Source organism: Schistocerca gregaria, chromosome 10 (genome assembly GCF_023897955.1).
Source record: "Schistocerca gregaria isolate iqSchGreg1 chromosome 10, iqSchGreg1.2, whole genome shotgun sequence".
Lineage (NCBI taxonomy): Eukaryota > Metazoa > Arthropoda > Insecta > Orthoptera > Acrididae > Schistocerca > Schistocerca gregaria.
This window is the reverse complement of record NC_064929.1, coordinates 65,110,603-65,134,535: the sequence shown is the minus strand read 5'-3', so window position 1 is coordinate 65,134,535 and position 23,933 is coordinate 65,110,603. Positions and strand designations below refer to the sequence as shown.

The following is a 23,933-nucleotide window of genomic DNA, read 5'->3' as shown; positions in this document are numbered from 1 at the left end:
GGATGTGTGTGATGTCCTTAGGTTAGTTGGGTTTAAGTAGTTCTAAGCTCTAGGGGACTGATCACCTCAGAAGTTGAGTCCCATAGCGCTCAGAGCCATTTTTGAATCTACAGCGTACATATTTCGCAGCAGCACATTTGGCTACAATTTTTAATTTCACATCCTAACTCCAGTGTCGTCGCGAAAGACTTCGTTCTCAATCATATAAACCGAAGCGCCAAAGAAACTGGTATAGCCATCCGTATCCAAATACAGAGATAAGTAAACAGGCAGAATACGGCACTGCGGTCGGCAAAGCCTGTGACGCACTAGTTACATCGATTACTGCTGTTACAATGGCAGGTTATCGAGGTTCTGAGCTTGAACGTGGTGTTATAGTCGGCGCCCAAGCGATAGGGTGCAGCATCTACGAGGTAGCGATGAAGTGGGAATTTTCCCGTACGACCATTTGAAAAATGTACTGTGAAGATCAGGAATACAGTAAAACACTAAATCTCCAACATCGCTACGGCCGGAATAAGATCCTGCAAGAACGGGACTGACGAAGACTGAAGAGAATCGTTCAAAGCGACAGAAGTGCAACCCTTCCGGAAATTGCTGCAGATTTCAATGGTGGCCCATCAACAAGTGTCAAGGTGCGAACCATTCAACGAAACATCATCGATATGGGCTTTCATAGCTGAAGGCCCGCTCGTGTACCCTTGATGATTGCACGACACAAAGCTTTACGCCTCGCCTCGGCCCGTCAACACAGATATTGTACTGTTGATGACTGGAAACATGCTGGCTGGTCGGGCGAGTCTCGTTTCAAGTTGTATCAAGCGGATGGACGTGTTCCGGTATGGAGACAACCTCATGAAGCCATGGACCCTGCATGTCAGCAGGGGACCGTTCAAGGTGGTGGAGACTCTGTAATGGCGTTGGGCGTGTGCAGTTGGAATGATACGGGACCCCTGATACGTCTAGATACGACTCTGACAGGTGACACGTACGTAAGCATCCTTTCTGATCATCTACATCCATCCATGTCCACTGTGCATTCCGAAGAATGTGTGCAATACCAGCAGGATAACGCGACACCTATACGTCCAGAATTGCTACTGAGTGGCTCGAGAACCACTCTCCGTAGTTTAAACACTTCCTATGGCCACTAAACTCCACAGACATGAACATTATTGAGCATATCTGTGATGCATTGCAATGTACTGTTCAGAAGAGATCTCTACCTCCTCGTACTCTTACTGATTTATGGACAGCCCTACAGTATTTATGGTGTCAATTCTCACCACACACTAGTCGAGTCCAAGCCACATCGTGTTGCGGAACTTGTGCGTGCTCGCAGGAGCCTTTGCGATAGTAGACAGGTGTGCTAGTTCCTTTGGCTCTTCAGTGCATTTGATAGTGCAGGCAGGCGTTCCCGGATGGAGATATGCAAGGACATTTCAGGTGATACATATACAAGTAAGCAAAACACATACTAATACAAGTAAAATTTTTCTCTTATGTTACTTTATTTATTCTTAAAGTAACATGTTACTGAGAAAACTGACTGACAAAAGTAGCATCCGCATAATATGAAAGAAAACAGACTTACCACAGAATCTTTGTTCAGATGGTTCAAATGGCTCTGAGCACTATGGGACTTAACATCTGAGGTCATCAGTCCTCTAGAACGTAGAACTATTTAAACCTAACTAACCTAAGGACATCAGAAACATTCATGCTCGAGGCAGGATTCGAACCTGCGACCGAAGCAATCGCGCGGTTCTGGACTGAGCGCCTAGAACAGCTAGACCACCACGACCGGCCATAATCTTTGTTTCGGACTGTATATTCCCCACACTTCCCTAGATTAATCGTCACTGCCTAGGCTGCGAATGATTCATATTGTTTTGAATTTGGTGGTATTTTGATCCAGTCTTGTCGGCGATCATCCGAAACATTTCGTGTCGCCTTGCAACTATCGCTAACTTTTGCAGTGTACCAGTGTGTGTTGAAGCATTAGTCACTGCACAATGAACGGTTTATTGTTGTTACTGTCGTATTGTTGGGTGTTACATTAAACAACACCCTGATCGCGTTTGAAACCGAAGTGTGCGATTTGCAACGAGCATCAACCCCTCCCCCACCTCTGGGTTCGTTAAACAGTCAACAAACTGTAGTAGTACTTTAATATTTCTCAAAAGACAAGTAGTACACTGTGAAAAAAGTATGGAGACGCCAGTTTAGTGATTATCAGTATATTACACCATGTTCCAAACATACTATAGACCAAAATTACTTTAAACAAACAGAAACCACATTAATTTCTCGGATGCATGAAGCGCCAAAGAAACTGGTAAAGGCATGCGTATTCAGAAACAGAGTATGTAAACAGGCAGAATACGGCATTGAGGTCGGCAACGCCTCTATAAGACAATAAGTGTCTGGCATAGTTGTTAGATCGGTTACTGCTGCTACAATTGGCAGGTTATCAAGATTTAAGTGAGTCTGAACGTGGTGTTATAGTCGGCGCACGAGCGATAGAACACACCACCTCTGAGGTAGCGTTGAAGTGGGGACTTTTTCGTACCACCATTTCACGAGTGTACTGTGAATATCAGCAACCCGATAAAACATAAAATCTTTGACATCGCCGCGGCTACAAAAAGATCCTGCAAGACCGGGACCAACGACGACGCAAGAGAATCATTCAACGCGACAGAAGTACAACCCATCCGCAAACTGCTGCAGATTTCAGTGCTGGGTCAACAAGTGTTAGCATGCAAAATATCCGACGAAACATCACTGACATGGACTTTCGGGGCCGAAGGCCCACTCGTGTACCCTTGATGACTCCACGACACAAAGCTTTACCCTTCGCCTTGACCTGTCCACACCGCCACTGGACGATTGGGCCTCTGCCAACTGTCCGCACTGTGTGGTCAAAATTCCCCCACCCTCCCCCCTAACCCACCCACAGTTGAGGAGTATCTAACCCCCTACGTTCTTGATACGTGTGGAATAATTTCCAGAACAGTGTAGCATACTAACATTTCCAGATGGACGGCCTAAAGGTACGCATGGGGAATTTTGCGATCGACTACTTACTTTTTCTGTGTTTACATTTTAGTTCGTGTATTGATCTGCCCGCAATTTTCCTACATCTGGATCTACATCTACATACATACTCCACAATCCACCGTACGGTGCGTGGCGGAGAGTACTTCGTACCACAACTAGCATCTTCTCTCCCTGTTCCAAGCTGAATGAGGGAAAAATGACTGCCTATATGCCTCTGTACAAGCCATAATCTCTCTTATCTTATCTTTGTGGTCTTTCCGCGAAATGTAAGTTGGCGGCAGTAAAATTGTACTGCAGTCAGCCTCAAATGCTGATTCTCTAAACTTCCTCAGTAGCGATTCACGAAAAGAACGCCTCCTTTCCTCCAGAGACTCCCACGCGAGTTCCTGAAGCATTTCCGTAACACTCGCGCCATGATCAAACCTATTAGTAACAAATATAGCAGCCCGCCTCTGAATTGCTTCTATGTCCTCCCTCAATCCGACCTGATACGGATCCCAAACGCTCGAGCAGTACTCAAGAATAGGTCGTATTAGTGTGTTATAAGCGGTCTCCTTTACAGATGAACCACATCTTCCCAAAATTCTACCAATGAACCGAAGACGACTATCCGCCTTCCCCCACAGCTGCCATCACATGTTTGTCCCACTTCATATCGCTCTGCAATGTTACGCCCAAATATTTCATCGACGTGACTGTGTCAAGCGCTACACTACTAATGGAGTATTTAAACATTACAGGATTCTTTTTCCTATTCATCTGCATTAATTTAGCCGGCCAGTGTGGCCGAGCGGTTCTAGGCGCTTCAGTCTGGAACCGCGCGACCGCTGCGGTCGCGGGTTCGAATCCTGCCTCAGGCATGGATGTGCGTGATGTCATTAGCTTAGTTAGGTTTAAGTAGTTCTAAGTTCTTGGGGACAGATGATCTCAGATGTTAAGTCCCATAGCGCTCAGAGCCATTTGAACTATTTTTTGCATTAATTTACATTTATCTATATTTAGAGTTAGCTGCCATTCTTTACACCAATCACAAATCCTGTCCAACTCATCTTGTATCCTCCTACAGTCACCCAACGACGACACCACAGCATCATCAGCAAACAGCCGCACATTGCTATCCACCCTATCCAAAAGATTATTTATGTAGATAGAAAACAAACTTCTCCTAGCATAACACTGAACCCATACAGCTATTCCCTCCCCTAGGAATGGCCGAATACTCCGATCCACACGTTTGCAGTACCTCCCACATTGAGTGCTGCGCTTATTTCGCGCATTGTTGCTTGTCTGCTAGCACTGTCAACCCTATGCAAATGCCGCTGCTCTCGGTCGTTAAGTGAAGACCGTCGGCCACTGCGTTGTAATGCCTGAAATTCAGTATTCTCGGCACACTGTTGACGCTGTGGATCTCTGGAGTATCGAGTTCCCTAACAATTTCCGAAATTGAACGTCCCATGCAACTAGCATCTACGAAGATTCCGCATTAAAAGTCTTTTAATTCCCGTCTTGCTGCCATAGTAACGTCGGAAATGTATTCACACGACTCACCTGAGTACAAATGAAGGTCTGCCAACGTACTCCCGTTTTAAACCTTCCGTACGCGATACTATCTGCATATGTGCGTATCGTTATCCCTCATGACTTTTTGCCAGCTCATTGTGTTTCATTTAGTACTATAAAACGCTTTTTCTAGAGCTACATCATGTGCTTTTAATGAATCTCTATCTTTTTCAAATGCAGTGCTTAATATCATTTCTTTCTTTTGTCTTCAGCCGCGTCTGTTATCCGTATGTTCGAGCACATACTTGGAACCGACAGTTTTCGCGCCGGCCTGAAGACGTATCTCCAAAACAGGTAAGTACATCTACATCTGCATCTACATGGTTATTCTGCAATTGTCGGCCGCTGTGGCCGAGCGGTTCTAGGCGCTTCAGTCCGGAACCGCGCTGCTGCAATGGTCACAGCTTCGAATCCTGCCTTGGGCAAGGATGTGTGTGATGTCTTAGGTTAGTTAGGTTTACGTAGTTCTAAGTCTAGGGGACTCATGCCCTCAGATGTTACGTCCCATAGTACTCAGAGCCATTTGATCCATTTGAGCTCTGCAATTCACACTTAACTGCTTGGCAGAGGGGTCATCGAACCATTTCCATACTGAAAATTCCTGACAGATTAAAACTGTGTGCCGGACCGAGACTCGAACTCGGGACCTTCGCCTTTCGCGGGCAAGTGCTCTACCATCTGAGCTACCGAAGCACGACTCACGCCCGGTCCTCACAGCTTTACTTCCGCCAGTACCTCGTCTCCTACCTTCCCAACTTTGCAGAAGCTCTCCTGCGAACCTTGCAGAACTAGCACTCCTGAAAGAAAGAATACTGCGGAGACATGGCTTAGTCACAGCCTGGGGGATGTTTCCAGATTGAGATTTTCACTCTGCAGAAGTAAAGCTGTGAGGACCGGGCGTGAGTCTTGCTTGCGTAGCTCAGTCGGTAGAGCGCTTGCCCGCGAAAGGCAAAGGTCCAGAGTTCGAGTCTCGATCGGGCACACAGATTTAACCTGCCAGGAAGTTTCATATCAGCGCATACTCCGCTGCAGAGTGAAAATCTCATTCTGGAAACATCCCCCAGGCTGTGACTAAGCCAATTCTCTGCAGTATTCTTTCTTTCAGCAGTGCTAGTTCTGCAAGGTTCGCAGGAGAGCTTCTGTAAAGTTTGGAAGGTAGGAGACGAGATACTGGCAGAAGTAAAGCTGTGAAGACCCGGCGTGAGTCGTGCTTCGGTAGCTCAGATGGTAGAGCACTTGCCCGCCAAAAGCAAAGGTCCCGAGTTCGAGTCTCGGTCGGGCACACAGTTTTAACCTGTCAGGAAGTTTCATATCAGCGCACACTCCGCTGCAGAGTGAAAATCTCATTCTGGCATTTTCATACTACTTCTCTACCATTCCACTCTCGAATGGCACGTGGGAAAAAGGAACACGTAAATCTTTCCTTTCGAGCTCCGATTTCTCTTATTTTATTATGGTGATCATTTCTTCCTACGTAGGTGGGTGTCAACAAAATATTTTCGCAATCGGAAGAGAAAGTTGGTGATTGAAATTTCGTAAATAGATCTGTTTCAGTGACTGCGACCCCAACTCACGTATCATATCAGTGACACTCTCACACCTACTGCATGATAACACGAAACGAGCTATCCTTATTTGCATTTGTCTTCCGTCAATGCTACCTGGTAAGGATCACACACCGCGCAGCAATATTCCTGCAGAGGACGGACAAGTGTAATGTAGGCTACCTCTTTGGTGGGTTTGTCACATCTTCTAAGTATTCTGTCAACAAAGCGCAGTCTTTGTTTCGCCTTCCCCACAATATTATCTATGTGGTCTTTCCTAGGTATATAGTCGAATTGACAGCCCTTAGATTTGTGCGATTTATAGTATACTCTAAATTTATGGGATTTCTTTTAGTACCCATGTGAATGATCTCGCACTTTTCTTTGTTTAGTGCAAATTGCCACTTTTCGCACCATACAGAAATTCTCTCTAAATCATTTTGTAATTGGAATTGATTGTCAGATACTGTTACTGGACGGTAAATTACAACGTCATCTGCAAACAATCTATGGGGGCTGCTCAGATTATCACCTAGATCATTTACGTAAGTCAGGAACAGCAGAGGGCCTACAACACTACCTTGCGGAACACCAGATATCGCTTCTGTTCTACTCGATGATTTACCGTCTATAGCTACGAACTGTGACCTCTCTGAGAGGAAATCACGAATCCAGTCACACAACTGAGACGATACTTCATATGCACGCAATTTGATTTATAGTCGCTTGTGAGGAACGGTGTCCAAAGCCTTCTGGAAATCTAGGAATACGGAATAGGAGATCCCTTATCGACAGCACTCATTACTTCATGGGAATAAAGAGCTAGCTGTGTTGCACAAGAACGATATTTTCTGAATCCGTGTTAGTTATGTATCAATAAGTCATTTTCTTCGAGGTGATTCATAATGTTCGAGGACAGTATATGCTCCAAAACCCTACTGCAAATTGAGGTCAGTGATATGGGTCTGTAATTCAATGGGTTACTCCTATTTCCTTTCAGGAATATTGGTGTGACCTGTGCTACTTTCCAGTCTTTAGGAACAGACGTTTCGTCAAGTGAGAGGTTGTATATGATTGATAAGAAAGGCGCTATTGTGTCCGTATACTATGAAAGGAACCTGATTGGTTTACCATCTGGACCGGAAGACTTGTCTTTCTTAAGTGATTTGAGTTGCTTCGCAACACCTAGGATATCTACTTTTATGTCACCCATGCTAACAGCTGTTCTGGTTTCGAATTCTGGAATGTTTACTTCGTCTTCTTTCGTGAAGGAATTACGGAAAAGTGTATCTAGTAACTCCGCTTTAGTGGCACCATCATCGGTAACATTTCTACCGCTGTCGCGCAGTGACGGTATTGACCGTTTTTGGCCACTGGTGTACTTTACATGCGATCAGAATCTCTTTGGGTTTTCTACCTTATTTTGAGACAATGCTTCGTTGTGGAAAGTATTAAAAGCATCTCGCATTGACGTCCGCACTAAATTTCGAGCTTCCGTGAAACTTAGCCAGTCCTGAGGATTTTGCGTTCTTCTGAATTTGGCATGCAATTTTCGTTGCTTCTACAACAGTGTTCTGACGTGTTTTGTGTACCATGCTGGATCAGTCCCGTCTCTTAGTAACTTATGCGGTATGAATCTATCTATTGCTGTTGATACTGTATCTTCGAATTTGAGCCATATGTAGTGTACATTTACATAAGTAGCATGGAAGGAATGGAGACACTCTCTTAGGAAAGCATCAGGCGAATTTTTATCTGCTGTTTTAAATAGATATATTTTGCGTTTAGCCCGCATCTCGTGGTCGTGCGGTAGCGTTCTCGCTCCCCCACCCCGGGGTTCCCGGGTTCGATTCCCGGCGGGGTCGGATTTTCTCTGCCTCGTGATGGCTGGGTGTTGTGTGATGTCCTTAGGTTATTTAGGTTTAAGTAGTTCTAAGTTCTAGGGGACTGATGACCTAAGATGTGTTAAGTCCCATAGTGCTCAGAGCCATTTGAACCATTTTTTTGCGTTTATTTTTAGTGGTTTTCGTTGATATGGTTTTGAGCCTCGCTACAATGACCCTGTGTTCACTAATCCCCGTGTCTATCATGACGCTCTCTATTAGATCAGAATTATTTGTGGCTAAGAGGTCAAGTGTGTTTTCGCAACCATTTACAATTCGTGTGGGCTCATGAACTAATTGTTCAAAGTAATTCTCAGAGAAAGCATTTAGTACAATTTCGGAAGATGTTTTCTGCCTACCACCGTCTTCGAACATGTATTTTCGCGAAGAAATCGAAGGTAGACTGAAGTCTCCACCAATTATAACTGTATGAAGTAGCGGTTCGTTTTGACAAAGCAAACCGTGGACATGATTATGGTCGCCGGAAGGCTAATGTTAATGATAACAGTGAAACTAAAGCAGGTGTCCTAAATTGCTTCAGAAGACGAAATAAATATCCTCAAATTCTTATCAAGAATAACTACCAACATGAGTAATTTGGATGTACAGGGTGTTTCAAAAATGACCGGTATATTTGAAACGGCAATACAAACTAAACGAGCAGCGATAGAAATACACCGTTTGTTGTAATATCCTTGGGACAACAGTACATTTTCAGGCAGACAAACTTTCGAAATTACAGTAGTTACAATTGTCAACAACAGGTGGCGCTGCGGTCTGGGAAACTCTATAGTACGATATTTTCCACATATCCACCATGCGTAGCAATAATATGGCGTAGTCTCTGAATGAAATTACCCGAAACCTTAGACAACGTGTCTGGCGGAATGGCTTCACATGCAGATGAGATGTACTGCTTCAGCTGTTCAATTGTTTCTGGATTCTGGCTGTACACCTGGTCTTTCAAGTGTCCCCACAGATAGAAGACACAGGGGTTCATGTCTGGCGAATAGGGAGGCCAATCCACGCCGCCTCCTGTATGTTTCGGATAGCCCAAAGCAATCACACGATCATCGAAATATTCATTCAGGAAATTAAAGAAGTCGGCCGTGCGATGTGGCCGGGCACCATCTTGCATAACCCACGAGGTGTTCGCAGTGTCGTCTAAGGCAGTTTGTACCGCCACAAATTCACGAAGAATGTCCAGACAGCGTGATGCAGTAATCGTTTCGGATCTGAAAAATGGGCCAATGATTCCTTTGGAAGAAATGGCGGCCCAGACCAGTACTTTTTGAGGATGCAGGGACGATGGGACTGCAACATTGGGCTTTTCGGTTCCCCATATGCGCCAGTTCTGTTTATTGACGAAGCCGTCCAGGTAAAAATAAGCTTCGTCAGTAAACCAAATGCTGCCCACATGCATATCGCCATCATCAATCCTGTGCACTATATCGTTAGCGAATGTCTCTCGTGCAGCAGTGGTAGCGGCGCTGAGGGGTTGCCGCGTTTGAATCTTGTAGGGATAGAGGTGTAAACTCTGGCGCGTGAGACGATACGTGGACGTTGGCGTCATTTGGACCGCAGCTGCAACACGGCGAACGGAAACCCGAGGCCGCTGTTGGATCACCTGCTGCACTAGCTGCGCGTTGCCCTCTGTGGTTGCCGTACGCGGTCGCCCTACCTTTCCAGCACGTTCATCCGTCACGTTCCCAGTCCGTTGAAATTTTTCAAACAGATCCTTTCTTTTATCGCTTTTCGGTCCTTTGGTTACATTAAACCTCCGTTGAAAACTTCGTCTTGTTGCAACAACACTGTGTTCTAGGCGATGGAATTCCAACACCAGAAAAATCCTCTGTTCTAAGGAATAAACCATGTTGTCCACAGCACACTTGCACGTTGTGAACAGCACACGCTTACAGCAGAAAGACGACGTACAGAATGACGCACCCACAGACTGCGTTGTCTTCTATATCTTTCACATCACTTGCAGCGCCATCTGTTGTTGAAAATTGTAACTACTGTAATTTCGAAAGTTTGTCCGCCTGAAAATGTACTGTTGTCCCAAGCTTATTGCAACAAACGGTGTATTTCTATCGCTGCTCGTTTAGTTTTTATTGCCGTTTCAAATATGGTTCAAATGGCTCTGAGCACTATGGGACTCAACTGCTGTGGTCATTAGTCCCCTAGAACTTAGAACTACTTAAACCTAACTAACCTAAGGACATCACACACATCCATGCCCGAGGCAGGATTCGAACCTGCGACCGTAGCAGTTTCAAATATACCGGTCATTTTTGAAACACCCTGTAGGTTCCTTCGGAGCATCGAGGCAGCTTAAATCGCTTAATAAACGCAAGGCCTCTAGTCCAGAGTGTGTCAAACCAAAGTTACTTTCAGAGTGTGCTGATACAATAGTTCCATGCTTAGCAATCGTTTACAACTGCTCCCTTTTCGAAAAATCCGTACCTGAAACCTGAAGCGCTGCACAAATCACCAGTACTCATAGAGGACGTAGGACTAATTCGCTGAATTAGAGACGCATATCAAATGGTGCAAACGGCTCTAAGCACTGAGGGACTTAACATCGGAGGTCATTAGTCCCCTAGACTTAGAACTACGTAAACCTAACTAACCTAAGGACATCACACACACACTCATTCCCGAGGCAGAATTCGAACCTGCGACCGTAGCAACCGCGTGCTTCCGGACTGAAGAACTGCTCGTCCACAGCAGCCGGCGACGCATATCACTAACGTCAATTTGCAGGACGATTTTTGGAACATATACAGTGTTCAACTATTATGAGTTATCTCGAAGAAAACGATTTAATCACGAATAGCTAACACGGATTCAGAAAATATCGTTCTTTTGAAACAGAACTAGCTCTTTATTCTCACGAGGCAATGAGTGCTGTTGCCAGGGATCGTCAAACTGTTTCCATATTTTTAGATTTCCTCATAAGCGACTTTTAATCAAATTCTGTGTCTATGGAGTATCGTCTCAGTTGTGCGACTGGAGTCGTGATTTCCTGTCTGAGAGGTTACAGTTCGCAGTAATTGACGGAGAGAGTAAAACAGAAGCAATATCCTGCGTTCCGCAAGGAAGTGTCATAGGCTCTATGCTGTTTCTGGTCTATACAGGGAGAGTCACCTAACATTACTGCTGGATATATTTCGTAAACCACATCAAATACTGACGAACAGATTCCACAGACCGAACGAGAGGAGAGGGGCTAGTGTAATTGTTTAATACGAACCATAAAAAATTGCAAGGAAGTTTGTTTTTAACACAAACCTACGTTTTTTTAAATGAAACCCCGTTAGTTTTGTTAGCACATCTGAACATATAAACAAATACGTAATCAGTGCCGTTTGTTGCATTGTAAAATGTTAATTACTTCCGGAGATATTGTAACCTAAAGTTGACGCTTGAGTACCACTCCTCTGCTGTTCGATCGTGTGTATCGGAGAGCACCGAATTACGTAGGGATCCAAAGGGAACGGTGATGGACCTTAGGTACGGAAGAGACTGGAACAGCACATTACGTCCACATGCTAACACCTTTTTATTGGTCTTTTTCACTGACGCACATGTACATTATCATGATGGATGAGGTACACGTACACACGTGGTTTCCGTTTTCAATTACGGAGTGGAACAGAGTGTGTCCAACATGTCAAGCCAATAGATGTTCAATGTGGTGGCCATCATTTGCTGCAAACAACTGCAACCTCTGGCGTAATGAATGTCGTACACGCCGCAGTACATCTGGGTTAATGTCGCCGCAGGCTGCCACAATACGTTGTTTCATATCCTCTGGGGTTGTAGGCACATCACGGTACACATTCTCCTTTAACGTACCCAACAGAAAGAAGTCCAGAGGTGTAAGATCAGGAGAACAGGCTTTCCAATTTATGCGTCCTCCACGTCCTATGAAACGCCCGTCGAACATCCTGTCAAGGGTCAGCCTAGTGTTAATTGCTGAATGTGCAGGTGCACCATCATACTGATACCACATACGTTGACACTTTTCCAGTGGGACGTTTTCGAGCAACGTTGGCAGATCATTCTGTAGAAACGTGATGTATGTTGCAGTGCAGCGGAGGAGTGGTACTCATGCGTCAACTTTAGGTTGCAATATCTCCGGATGTAATTAACATTTTACAATGCAACAAACGACACTGCTTACGTATTTGTTTATATGTTCAGATGTGCTAACAAAACTAACGGGTTTCCATTAACAAAAACGTAGGATTGTGTTAAAAATCATACTTCCGTGCATTTTTTTATGGTTTGTATTAACCAGTTACACTAGCCCCTCTCCTCACGTTCGGTCTGTTGGATCGACTCGTCAGTATTTGATGTGGTTTACGAAATATATCCAGCGGTAGTGTTAGGTGACTCATCCTGTATAATGTGAGCAGTCCTCTTTGAAAATTTGCAGCTGATGCTATCATTTACCGTCTTGTATAGTCATCAGATGATGAAAATGAATTGCAAAATGATTTAGAGAATATATTTGTGTGGTGCAAGAAGTGACCATTGACTCTAAATAATGAGAATTGTGAAGTCATCAATATGAGTACTAAAAAGGAATCACTAAATACTTGGGTTTTACAATCACGCGTCGTGGCTTTTGTGTGGTAGTCAAGACGAGGGGGGCAAACCTGTCGCACAACTTTTACCTACGTCTATACTCTGCAAACCATAGTAAGGTGCGTGTCAGAGGGTACGTGCCATTGTACCACTTATTCCAGTTCCATTCACGTATGGAGCGCGGCTAGAATGATTATTTAAATGCCTCTGTGCGGGGTGTAATTATTCTAATCTTGTCCTCATGATCCCTTTGTGAGCGATACATATGGGGTTGAAGTATATCCCTAGAGTAATCATGTAAAGCCGGTTCTTGAATCTTTGTTAATTGACTTTCCCAGCATAGTTTAATCCGTTCAAAGATGGTTCAAATGGCTCTGAGTACTATGGGACTAAACATCCTAGGTCATCAGTCCCCTGTTTAATCCGTCTTCAAGAGTTCAGTTCCTTCAGTATTTCAGTGACACACTCCCATGGATTATACAGGGTGTTACAAAAAGGTACGGCCAGACTTTCAGGAAACATTCCTCACACACAAATAAAGAAAAGATGTTATGTGGACATGTGTCCGGAACGATTAATTTCCATGTTAGAGCTCATTTTAGTTTCGTCAATATGTACTGTACTTCCTCGATTCACCGCCAGTTGGCCCAACTGAAGGAAGGTAATGTTGACTTCGGTGCTTGTGTTGGTTCAAATGGCTCTGAGCACTATGCGACTTAACATCTGTGGTCATCAGTCGCCTAGAACTTAGAACTAATTAAACCTAACTAACCTAAGGACATCGCACACATCCATGCCCGAGACAGGATTCGAACCTGCGATCGTAGCAGTCGCGCAGTTCCGGACTGAGCGCCTAGAACCGCGAGACCACCGCGGCTGGCTGCTTGTGTTGACATTGACATGCGACTCATTGCTCTACAGTACTAGCATCAAGCACATCAGTACGTAGCATCAACAGGTTAGTGTTCATTACGAACGTGGTCTTGCAGTCAGTGCAATGTTTACAAATGAGGAGTTGGCAGATGCCCATTTGATATATGGATTAGCACGGGGCAATAGCCGTGGCGCGGTACGTCTATATGAAGACAGATTTCCAGAACGAAGGTGTCCCAACAGGAAGACGTTCGAAGCAATTGATCGGCGTCTTAGGGAGCACGGAACATTCCAGCCTATGACTCGCGACTGGGGAAGACCTAGAACGTCGAGGAAACCTGCAACGGACGAGGCAATTCTTCGTGCAGTTGACGATAACCCTAATGTCAGCGTCAGAGAAGTTGCTGCTGTACAAGGTAACGTTGACCACGTCACTGTATGGAGAGTGCTACGAGAGAACCAGTTGTTTCCGTACCATGTACAGCGTGTGCAGGAACTATCAGCAGCTGATTGGCCTCCACGGGTACACTTCTGCGAATGGATCATCCAACAATATGTCAATCCTCATTTCAGTGCAAATGTTCTCTTCACGGATGAGGCCTCATACCAACGTGATCAAATTGTAAATTTTTACAATCAACATGTGTGGGATGACGAGAATCCGCACGCAATTGTGCAATCACGTCATCAACACGGATTTTCTGTGAACGTTTGGGCAGGCATTGTTGGTGATGTCTTGATTGAACATGTGCCTTTACAAGTACGATACAACATGTGGTTCATGCACGATGGAGCTGCTGCGCATTTCAGTGGAAGTGTTCGCACGCTTCTCAACAACAGATTCGGTGACCGATGGACTTGTAGAGGCGGACCAATTCCGTGGCCTCCACGCTCTCCTGACCTCAATCCCCTTGACTTTCATTTATGGGGGCATTTGAAAGCTCTTGTCTACGCAAGCCCGGTACCAAATGTAGAGACTCTTCGTGCTCGTATTGTGGACGGCTGTGATACAATACGCCATTCTCCAGGGCTGCATCAGCGCATCAGGGATTCCATGCGACGGGGGGTGGATGCATGTATCCTCGCTAACGGAGGACACTGAACATTTCCTCTAACAAAGTGTCTGAAGTCACGCTGGTACGTTCTGTTGCTGTGTGTTTCCATTCCATGATTAATGTGATTTGAAGAGAAGTAATAAAATGAGCTCTAACATGGAAAGTAAGCGTTTACGATGTCCACATAGCATATTTTCTTTCTTTGTGTGTGGGGAATGTTTCCTGAAAGTTTGGCCGAACCTTTTTGTAACACCCTGTATAAACATGTGACCATTCGTACTGCCTTTCTTTGTATGCATTCAATATCCCCTGTTAGTCCTATCCAGTATGGATCCCACACACTTGAGCAATATTCTAGAACCGGTTGAACGAGTGATTTGTAAGCAATCTCCTATGTAGATTGATTGCACTTCCCCAATATTCTACCAATTAACCGAAGTCTATCACTTACTTTACCCACAACTGAACATATCTGATCATTCCATTTCATATCTCAGTGAAGTATTACACCCAGCCGGTAGCTGTGGCCGATGGTTCTACGTGTTTCAGCCCAGAACCGCACTGCTGATACGGTCGCAGGTTCGAATCCTGCCTTGGGCGTGGATGTGTGTGATGTCATTAGGTTAGTTAGGTTTAAGTAGTTCTAAGTCTAGGGGCCTGATGACCTCAGATTTTAAGTCCCATAGTGCTTAGAGCCATCTGAACCATTTTTAAATTGTTGCCTTCATTTTTTGCAGCTTATGTGACAAACTATTACGTTCTCATCATTTTCTTGGGACTGATCGCATTCACATTCATACTAACACCTAAATCGGGCAAGGAGGCATTTCTCACCTGCTTACAAAACGTACAAATTAGGTGCGTCGATAAGAGATTCCTATCATATGAGACGTGTACTGTCACTAATGTCATGTATGACGCACCAAACGTGTTTTCTGGGAGAGGATTTGGTTAACTTGTCGCCCTGTTACCAAACGTTTGCGGTTCCCATTCGAAAGAGTAATTGTGCAGAAACAACTGTCAGCCAAACGGAGAGATTTCCATAGACTCTGTCTCATATACTGCCTTATAAATGTACACTGTCCCTCATATCTCTCCTCATCCTTAACGCTTATGTCGGAACAACATGACAGAAACACACGTTCCCACTACAATAAAATCCTCTTTGTTCCAATGCATCGCTCAGTCCCCTTCTCCAAGTCCTTCACACTAGCGGGAACTCGACATTGGGATAACCTCCCCCGTTATGTTAGAGAACTTAAAAACATGTCCGGCTTCAAAAAACAGTCACTGAAGTATATACTTAAGCAACAGTAATTCCTTCCTCTGTAGATGAATGCACTTCACCTCGTTACTTCCCTCTTTCCCCCTCCTTAAATCTCCCTTCCCCAAAACTCGCTATACTAGTAAACATCTACTTTACACACCAAGATATTAATGTACATCTGCACAAATCTTCATTACTATTGCCAATTTTTCTCATGTTTATCATTATTATTTGATTTTTTTTACTGTTTCTATTATTGCTTTTGTCATAATTTGTATGTATAGCACCTGTTGTAAAAATACTGCCAGCACTTACTTTATTAGGTCTTAGTCATTACTCTTTATTCATATTGTCACTAGAGTAATCTAATTTTCTTATTTAAACTATTGTCATGATGTAACTCTGATGTGTGAAACACTGCATGTGTGAAACACTGTTCCGATGTAAGAGAGGACCTGATGGCCCTAATCTGATAAGGTTAAATAAATAAATAAATAAATAATTTATACGTCCCTAACAGCGAGCAGCGGGGAAAAAAAGAAAATTGGTACGAGGGAGGTTAGATCACAGCCCACCCATTTGGCAGTCCAACACCATAACCACTTAACCACAACGCAGTTGCTTTTTAAGGCTTCTATATATGACACTTCTTGTCCCTGGACCGTTCACTGCTTCAGTTTTGCTTTTTTGTCACAGTGCAGTACACCTCCTTCCTGTCCCGGTGCTTGATCTACATTCAGTGTTTGACGGGCTGTTGACTGATCCCTTATGCCACTAAATCTGAGGGGGTCCAATGAGGAGTTTCCCTTGTAAGTAACGCCAGCTAATGGTCTCTGTTTACTTACAAATGCACGTGCCTCCTGCAGAGCCTACGGCGCAGCCACAGAGACAGACCTCTTCGCAGCACTCGACGCACAGATTGGAGGCAGCAGGGGTTTCCAGACGTTCAAGCTGGGCGACATCTTCCTCGGGTGGACTCGCAACGCCGGTTACCCGGTCGTCACTCTCACCAGGGATTACAACACCAACACCGCCAGCATCAAGCAGGTCAGTAACGATTACACCCACGTCTACACCGCACCACCACATGTGGTTATGGCAGAGGGCAGAGTGCAGACAAAAAACTTGTCCCACAGCTGCGACGATGGCGGATTGGAAGGGGGACTGCATTGGTGAGGGGGGGGGGGGGGAGTGGAGGGTGAGGCCTCAGCTGTGAACGGCCACTGTGTGGCACGGGACAGCTGAAGCCCAAATACAAATGTACGGCGTCAGGCCATCCTGATTTAGGTTTTCCGTGATTTCCCTAAATCGCTCCAGGCAAATGCCAGGATGGTTCCTTTGAAAGGGCACTGCCGAATTCCTTCCCCATCCTTCCCTAATACTATGAGACCGATGACCTCGCTGTCTGGTTTCCTCCCCCACAACAACCAACCAACCAAACAAACAAATGTATGAGGTTCATCAATAACTACAGAGACAAATTGGTGTGGAGGTAAAAGTGTTTATTTTTACAAAAAAGAGCACCCCGTCGTCAGGCCATGAGCGACCTACCGGGACCATCCGACCGCCGTGTCATCCTCAGGGGTGGATGCGGATAGGAGGGGTGTGGGGCCAGCACACCGCTCTGCCGGTCGTTACGATGGTATTCTTGACCGAAGCTGCTACTATTCGGTCGAGTAGCTCCTCAATTGGCATCAAGAGGCTGAGTGCATCCCCAATAATGGCAACAGCGCATGGCGGCCTGGATGGTCACCCATCCAAGTGCCGAACACGCCCGACAGCGCTTAATTTCGGTGGTCTCACGGGAACCGATGTATCCGCCGCGGTAAGGTCGTTGCCCTTTTATTTTTAGAAAATTCTGAACTTCTCTACTTTTGTTTTTACCTTTGAACTCTGATACATTTCCACAACCTTGTCAGGACATCTATGAATGCCGGCCGCGGTGGTCTCGCGGTTCTAGGCGCGCAGTCCGGAACCGTGCGACTGCTACGGTCGCAGGTTCGAATCTTGCCTCGGGCATAGATGTGTGTGATGTCCTTAGGTTAGTTAGGTTTAAGTAGTTTTAAGTTCTAGGGGACTGATGACCACAGATGTTAAGCCCCATAGTGCTCAGAGCCATTTGAACCATTTGAACATCTATGAACTGTTTATTTCTTTTTTACTCTAGTAATAAGTTAGCATCCTTCACCGTAGAACACACTGTCAAATAACAAGTGCACTGAAGCTTCCTTTCTCCCTACCTACAGAGTGTCTACATGTTGCACAGCCTGAGATGCGCGAACAGTTAGCAAGTTCTGCATTCGAACCCAATCTGTCCACTTTAGACACCTCTCCATACATACGTATAGAGACTATACACATATATTACCAATTGTAAAGCCTCGCTTTCAACCATCTGTACATTATTTGTAGATAGTCCTACCGCCATGAAAATAGCGAATTACTCTTTGCAAAGCGGTTCTGTGGTGGGTGTAATCAGATTTAAGTCTTATTACTAATATACTGGCCTTGAGGTGGCGACGATGCCTGCCGGACAAGGATGTGCAGTAGATATTTACAGACTTCTTTACGCATTTGGTAAAACACAGTGTCCTTCTGTGTGGAGTATATGCAGGATATACAGGGTGGTCCATTGATACTTTTTCTTCTTTTCAGTGTAATCCCCTTGAACGTTTATGCACTTGTTCCAACGGGCTACAAGCTTTTTTTTTATTCCGGCTGCAAAGAACTCTTTATCCTGATGTTTGAACCAATTTCCCACAAACTTTCTCACGTCCTTATTATCCTGGAACCTCTTCCTACGTAATGCATCCTTCAGTGCTCCAAACAAATGGAAACCAGAAGGTGCTAAGTCAGGACTGTAAGCGGGATGAGACGGTACTTCCCAGCCCATTTTGTCGATGGTTTCACGGGTTATTTAGCAATATGAGGACGTGCGTTGTCTTGCTGGAGAATCACACCTCTCCTCTGATATCCACGACGTCTCTCTCTGATGACTGGCTTCACGTTGTTTAAGGGGGTAGGACGTGAAACGGACCGATTTGGAGCAGGAGAGGCACCACAGGACATTTTAACTTCCAGTGTCTCTACTTTTACAAATAAATTCATAAAACTTTGTTAGCATGACCAGGAAGGATACAGGATTCACACTGTTAGCAGCGGAAGTTCAAAAACCTAACAAAACAATTTTTTTACATGTGTAATTTCATCATTTTTCACTTGGTATTGGCTGCATTTGTTGCTGTAGGTACACTTTTCTTCATAAGTAAGACAGTTTCTTCGATGAATTTTGCACAGCATACAGACCATACTTTCAGGTGTATGAAACTCTAGAGTTTCCCAAATCTGTTCAAAACTGTAGTAAAAATTGAGACAATTAACTATAAACTTCGATTTTTCTCTAAACACGAATTTTAAAATGTAAGAGCCCATTCATTTTTTCATAGATTGAATAAATTCTAGAGTTTAATACACCTGTAAGTATGGTTTGTAAGCTGCGCAAAATTCATCGAAGAATCTCTCTTACCTATGAAGAAAAGTGTACCTATGGCAACAAATGCAGCCAACAGTAAGTGAAAAAAATCATGAAATTTTACATGGAAAAATAATTATTTTGTCATGTTCTTGAACTTCCACTGCTATGAGTGTGAATCCTGAATCCTTCCTGGTCATGCTACAAAAGTTTTATGAATTTACTTGTAAAAGGACAGACAGTGCAAATTAAAATGTCCTGTAGTGCCTCTCCTGCACGAAGTCGGCCGTTTGACGTCCTACCCCCTTTAAAAACAAATCCGATTAGTATTGGCTGTTCATTGTACGCTCCTCTTCGAGATCATCACAAAAAAACTTGACCTTCAGCATCCCAAAACACCGTCAACATGACTTTTCCTGCTGATGCTTGGTTTTTAAATTTATTCTCGACAAGCGAGTTGGTGTGTGCTTCCACTCCGTGTTTTGTCTTTTTGACTCGGGCTCATAAAAGTGAACCCAGGTTTCATCACAAGTTAAAATTTTGTTGAGGAAGTGCTGACCTTCTCTGTCGCAATGTTCTGTGAGCTCTGTGGACACTCTCAACCTTGTTTCCTTATGTAGCTGCGTCAACTCCTTTGGGACCCATCTTTCGCATGTACTGCGGTACTTCAGCTTGTTACAGATAATGTTATGAGCTGTACCAGTACTAACTAGAACTTTGTCAGCTATCATTCCTACAGTCACACGGCGGTCGGCACGAATCATGTCATCAGTTCGAATTTCAATTGAGGGAGTTGAAACTGCAACTGGTCAGCCAAAACGGTGTTCGTCAGTCACTGAGTCACGACCATTAGTGTTTTACAAATGTTGACCCTAACATTTGTAAAATTCTAATTCCTCACTCTCAAACTCCACCCTATTAGGATAGAGGGACAGTTTTAATCTTAGCGAATCCAAATGTACGAAGTAAATAAGTATTTTTTTATTTATCCGTTGCAGTTTTCCACGCAAAAATGAGAACATGGATTTTCTTGAATTACAGCGCCAACTACCAAGAATCAAAACAAATGTTTAAGACAAAATGTATGTCGTTTTTTATGTAGACTCTGATTCTGCAATAAAAAATGGGGGTACCCATTTGAAATTTTAAAGTTGCCTCCCACCCCACCACCAGGGGGTGGGTGGCAGGCTAATTTTAGCACCAGCAGATGTCCCCCTCGAAAATAATCAACTTTGGATTCTACATATTTTTTCGCGTGAAGCTTGTTTTTAGAGTTATTCTGGTTTGTAGACTTAAATTTTACACCCTGTATAATATACAGGCTATCTGTGGAGGAAAGGTCAATATTTTAAACAGTATAATAGAAGTAATTCTGAACAAAAAGTGTTATATTCATATAGGTCCGCAAATGCTTCGTTAAGAAGGTATGGATATTGAAAGGAACTTGCATTCTGCAAAATTGATGTGCACAACGTGAATGTATACGCAATACAACTGGACCGTAACGTGATTTTCTTGCAAACAGTGCAGGGGTAAATGTCATGTTTATGCTTTCCAACCTACCACGTATTATGTTCATGTGACGTACGTAGCACGTAGTACAGTCACCCGATGTTTGCGCAGTTGTGCCGTGTAAGCCGCATTGTGTACTGTACCGGCGAAGGATCGGTTAGCTGTGTAGTGTATGGTGTTAACTGTGTTTGTACAACCGCTGCTAACAATGCCACACGTCTACAGTAATGAGGAATACGCAGATATAAAACCATATCTGCAAGAGAAGAATACCACAGGCGCTTTATGACTTGACAATCACCTGATCGCAGACTGTTTGCCAAAGTGTTTATCACTTTGCGTGCAAAAAAATGGCTCTGAGCACTATGGGACTTAACTTCTGAGGTCATCAGTCCCCTAGAACTTAGAACTACTTAAACCTAACTAACCTAAGGACATCACACACATCCATGCCCGAGGCAGGATTCGAACGTGCGACCGTAGCGGTCGCGCGGTTCCAGACTGTACCGCCTAGAACCGGTCGGTCACACCGTCCGACCTTTGCGTGCAATAGTGTCTCTTCCAAGTAGACATTTTTCGTCCGAGCGAGCACGTCAACAAACATTGCTAGAACAGGAAGAAATTATCACAAGTGCTGAGCAAAGTCCCGGTACGAGCTTACGAAGAATATCCCTGCGTATGAATGTCCCACAGAGACATGCATGGGAAACATGACATGCGGAAAACCTGTATCCATTTTACATACAGCGTGTCCAAAATCTCCACGTGGGCGACAAAGCCCAACGACTTCAATTCTGTCACTGGGTAATTGAGAATAGTTATTTGCTTCCATACATACTATTCACTGACGAAGGCCAGGTTTCACGACATGGAATAAACGACACACGCAATAATCATCGATGGTCACGGGAAAATACACACGCTTAAGTGGACAGCAATTTCAAGGTTCCTTTTGCCGTAAATGTTTGGTGCGGCATGATGGGTAACCTTTTGATAGGTCTATTTATTATCAATCAGCGATGAACGGGAGAGAGGTTCCTGCATCTTTAGGAATATTCATTTGTAGAGTTATTGGAAGACGTTCCTTTAGCCAAGCGAAATGGAATTTCAACATGACGATGCCCCTCCACTTGTTACCTTACGTGTGAGGCACCATTTCAATCGCACCTACCCTAATTACTGGATTGGTCATGGCGGTGCTATTAACTGGCCTCCAAGATCACCTGACCTTACACCTTTAGATTTTTGTTTATGGGGTTGGATGAAATCAGAGGTGCACAGTGTGAAGGTAAATACACGAGATGAACTGCTTCGTCACATCATGGACGATGCTGAATTGATCAGGAACCAACCACAGGCAACTGAACAAGCAACACAACATGTTATCTCGCTAGAGCGCAAAAGTGCATTGACGTTCATGGTGGAATATTCGAACCTGTTTTGTGAACTGTACAACATCTGATACGTTTTTTTTCAACTGAATACATGTAACATGCATGTTGTAATGCATTGTGTATTAAATGCAGGTAAATAAACATTATGTAAAATTGTTAACATAACTGTACTTCTCTGTAATATTGTTTTCAAGAAAATCACGTTACGGTCTAGTTGTATTGCGTACATGCACATGTTGCGCACGTCAATTTTGCAGAATTAACGTTCCTTTCAGTAGCCTTACCTCCATAACGAAGTATTTGCCGACCTATGTTTATACAACATTTTTTGTTCAGAATTAATTATACTATCACTGTGTAAAATATTGCATTGATCGTTTCTCCCCAAACACATACAACTGAAATGTTTCTTTAAAAAAAATCTCGAAAAATTCTGCTATATGTACAGGGTGGTCCATTGATCGTGAGCGGGCCAAATATCTCACGAAATAAGCGTCAAACGAAAAAGCTACAAAGGACGAAACTCGTCTAGCTTGAAGGGGGAAACCAGATGGCGCTATGGTTGGCCTCCTAGATAGCGCTGCCATAGGTCAAACGGATATCAACTGCGTTTCTTTTAGATAGGAACACCTATTTTTATTACATATTCGTGTAGTACGTAAAGAAATATGAATGTTTTAGTTGGACCACTTTTTTCGCTTTGTAATAGATGGCGCTGTATTAGTCACAAACATATGGCTCACAATTTTAGACGAACAGTTGGTAACAGGTAGGTTTTTTAAATTAAAATACAGAACGTAGGTACGTTTCAACATTTTTCTTCGGTTGTTCCAATGTGATACCTGTACCTTTGTGAACGTATCATTTCTAAGAACGCATACTGTTACAGCGTGATTACCTGTAAATACCACATTAATGCAATATATGCTCAAAATGATTTGGCAATACGTGCAACGACATTCCTCTCGACAGCGAGTAGTTCGCCCTCCGTAATGTTCGCACATGCATTGATAATGCGCTGACGCATCGCATGTGGTCGGACATTGTCGGTGGATCACGGTAGCAAATATCCTTCAACTTTCCCCACAGAAAGAAATCTGGGGACGTCAGATCCGGTGAACGTGCGGGCCACGGTATGGTGCTTCGACGACCAATCCACCTGTTATGAAATATGCTATTCAATACCGCTTCAACCGCACGCGAGCTATGTGCCGGACATCCATCATGTTGGAAGTACGTCGCCATTCTGTCATGCAGTGAAACATCTTGTAGTAATATCGCTAGAACATTACGTAGGAAATCAGCATACATTGCACCATGTAGATTGTCATCGATAAAATGGGGGCCACTTATCTTTCCTCCCATAATACCATACATTAACCCGCCACGGTCGCTGATGTTCCACTTGTCGCAGCCGTCGTGGATTTTCCGTTACCCAATAGTGCATATTATGCCGGTTTACGTTACCGCTGTGGGTGAATGACGCTTCGTCGCTAAATAGAAAGAGTGTAAAAAATCTGTCATCGTCCCGTAATTTCTCTTGTGCCCAGTGGCAGAGCTGTACACAACGTTCAAAGTCGTCGCCATGCAATTCCTGGTGCATGGAAATATGGTACGTGTGCAATCGATGTTGATGTAGCATTCTCAACACAGACGTTTTTGAGATTCCCGATTCTCGCGCGATTTGTCTGCTACTGATGTGCGAATTAGCCGC

General features: G+C 44.1%; 1 protein-coding gene across 1 annotated transcript in view; it reads left to right on the top strand.

Moving 5' to 3' along the window:
- Positions 1–23,933, top strand: part of LOC126293582 (aminopeptidase N-like) — a 217,492-nt gene that overhangs the window by 123,648 nt on the left and 69,911 nt on the right. The window contains exons 9-10 of the mRNA XM_049986857.1: positions 4,836–4,917; positions 16,708–16,888. Of these exons, the coding sequence (XP_049842814.1) occupies positions 4,836–4,917; positions 16,708–16,888 (263 nt within the window). The remainder of the gene's footprint in view (positions 1–4,835; positions 4,918–16,707; positions 16,889–23,933) is intronic.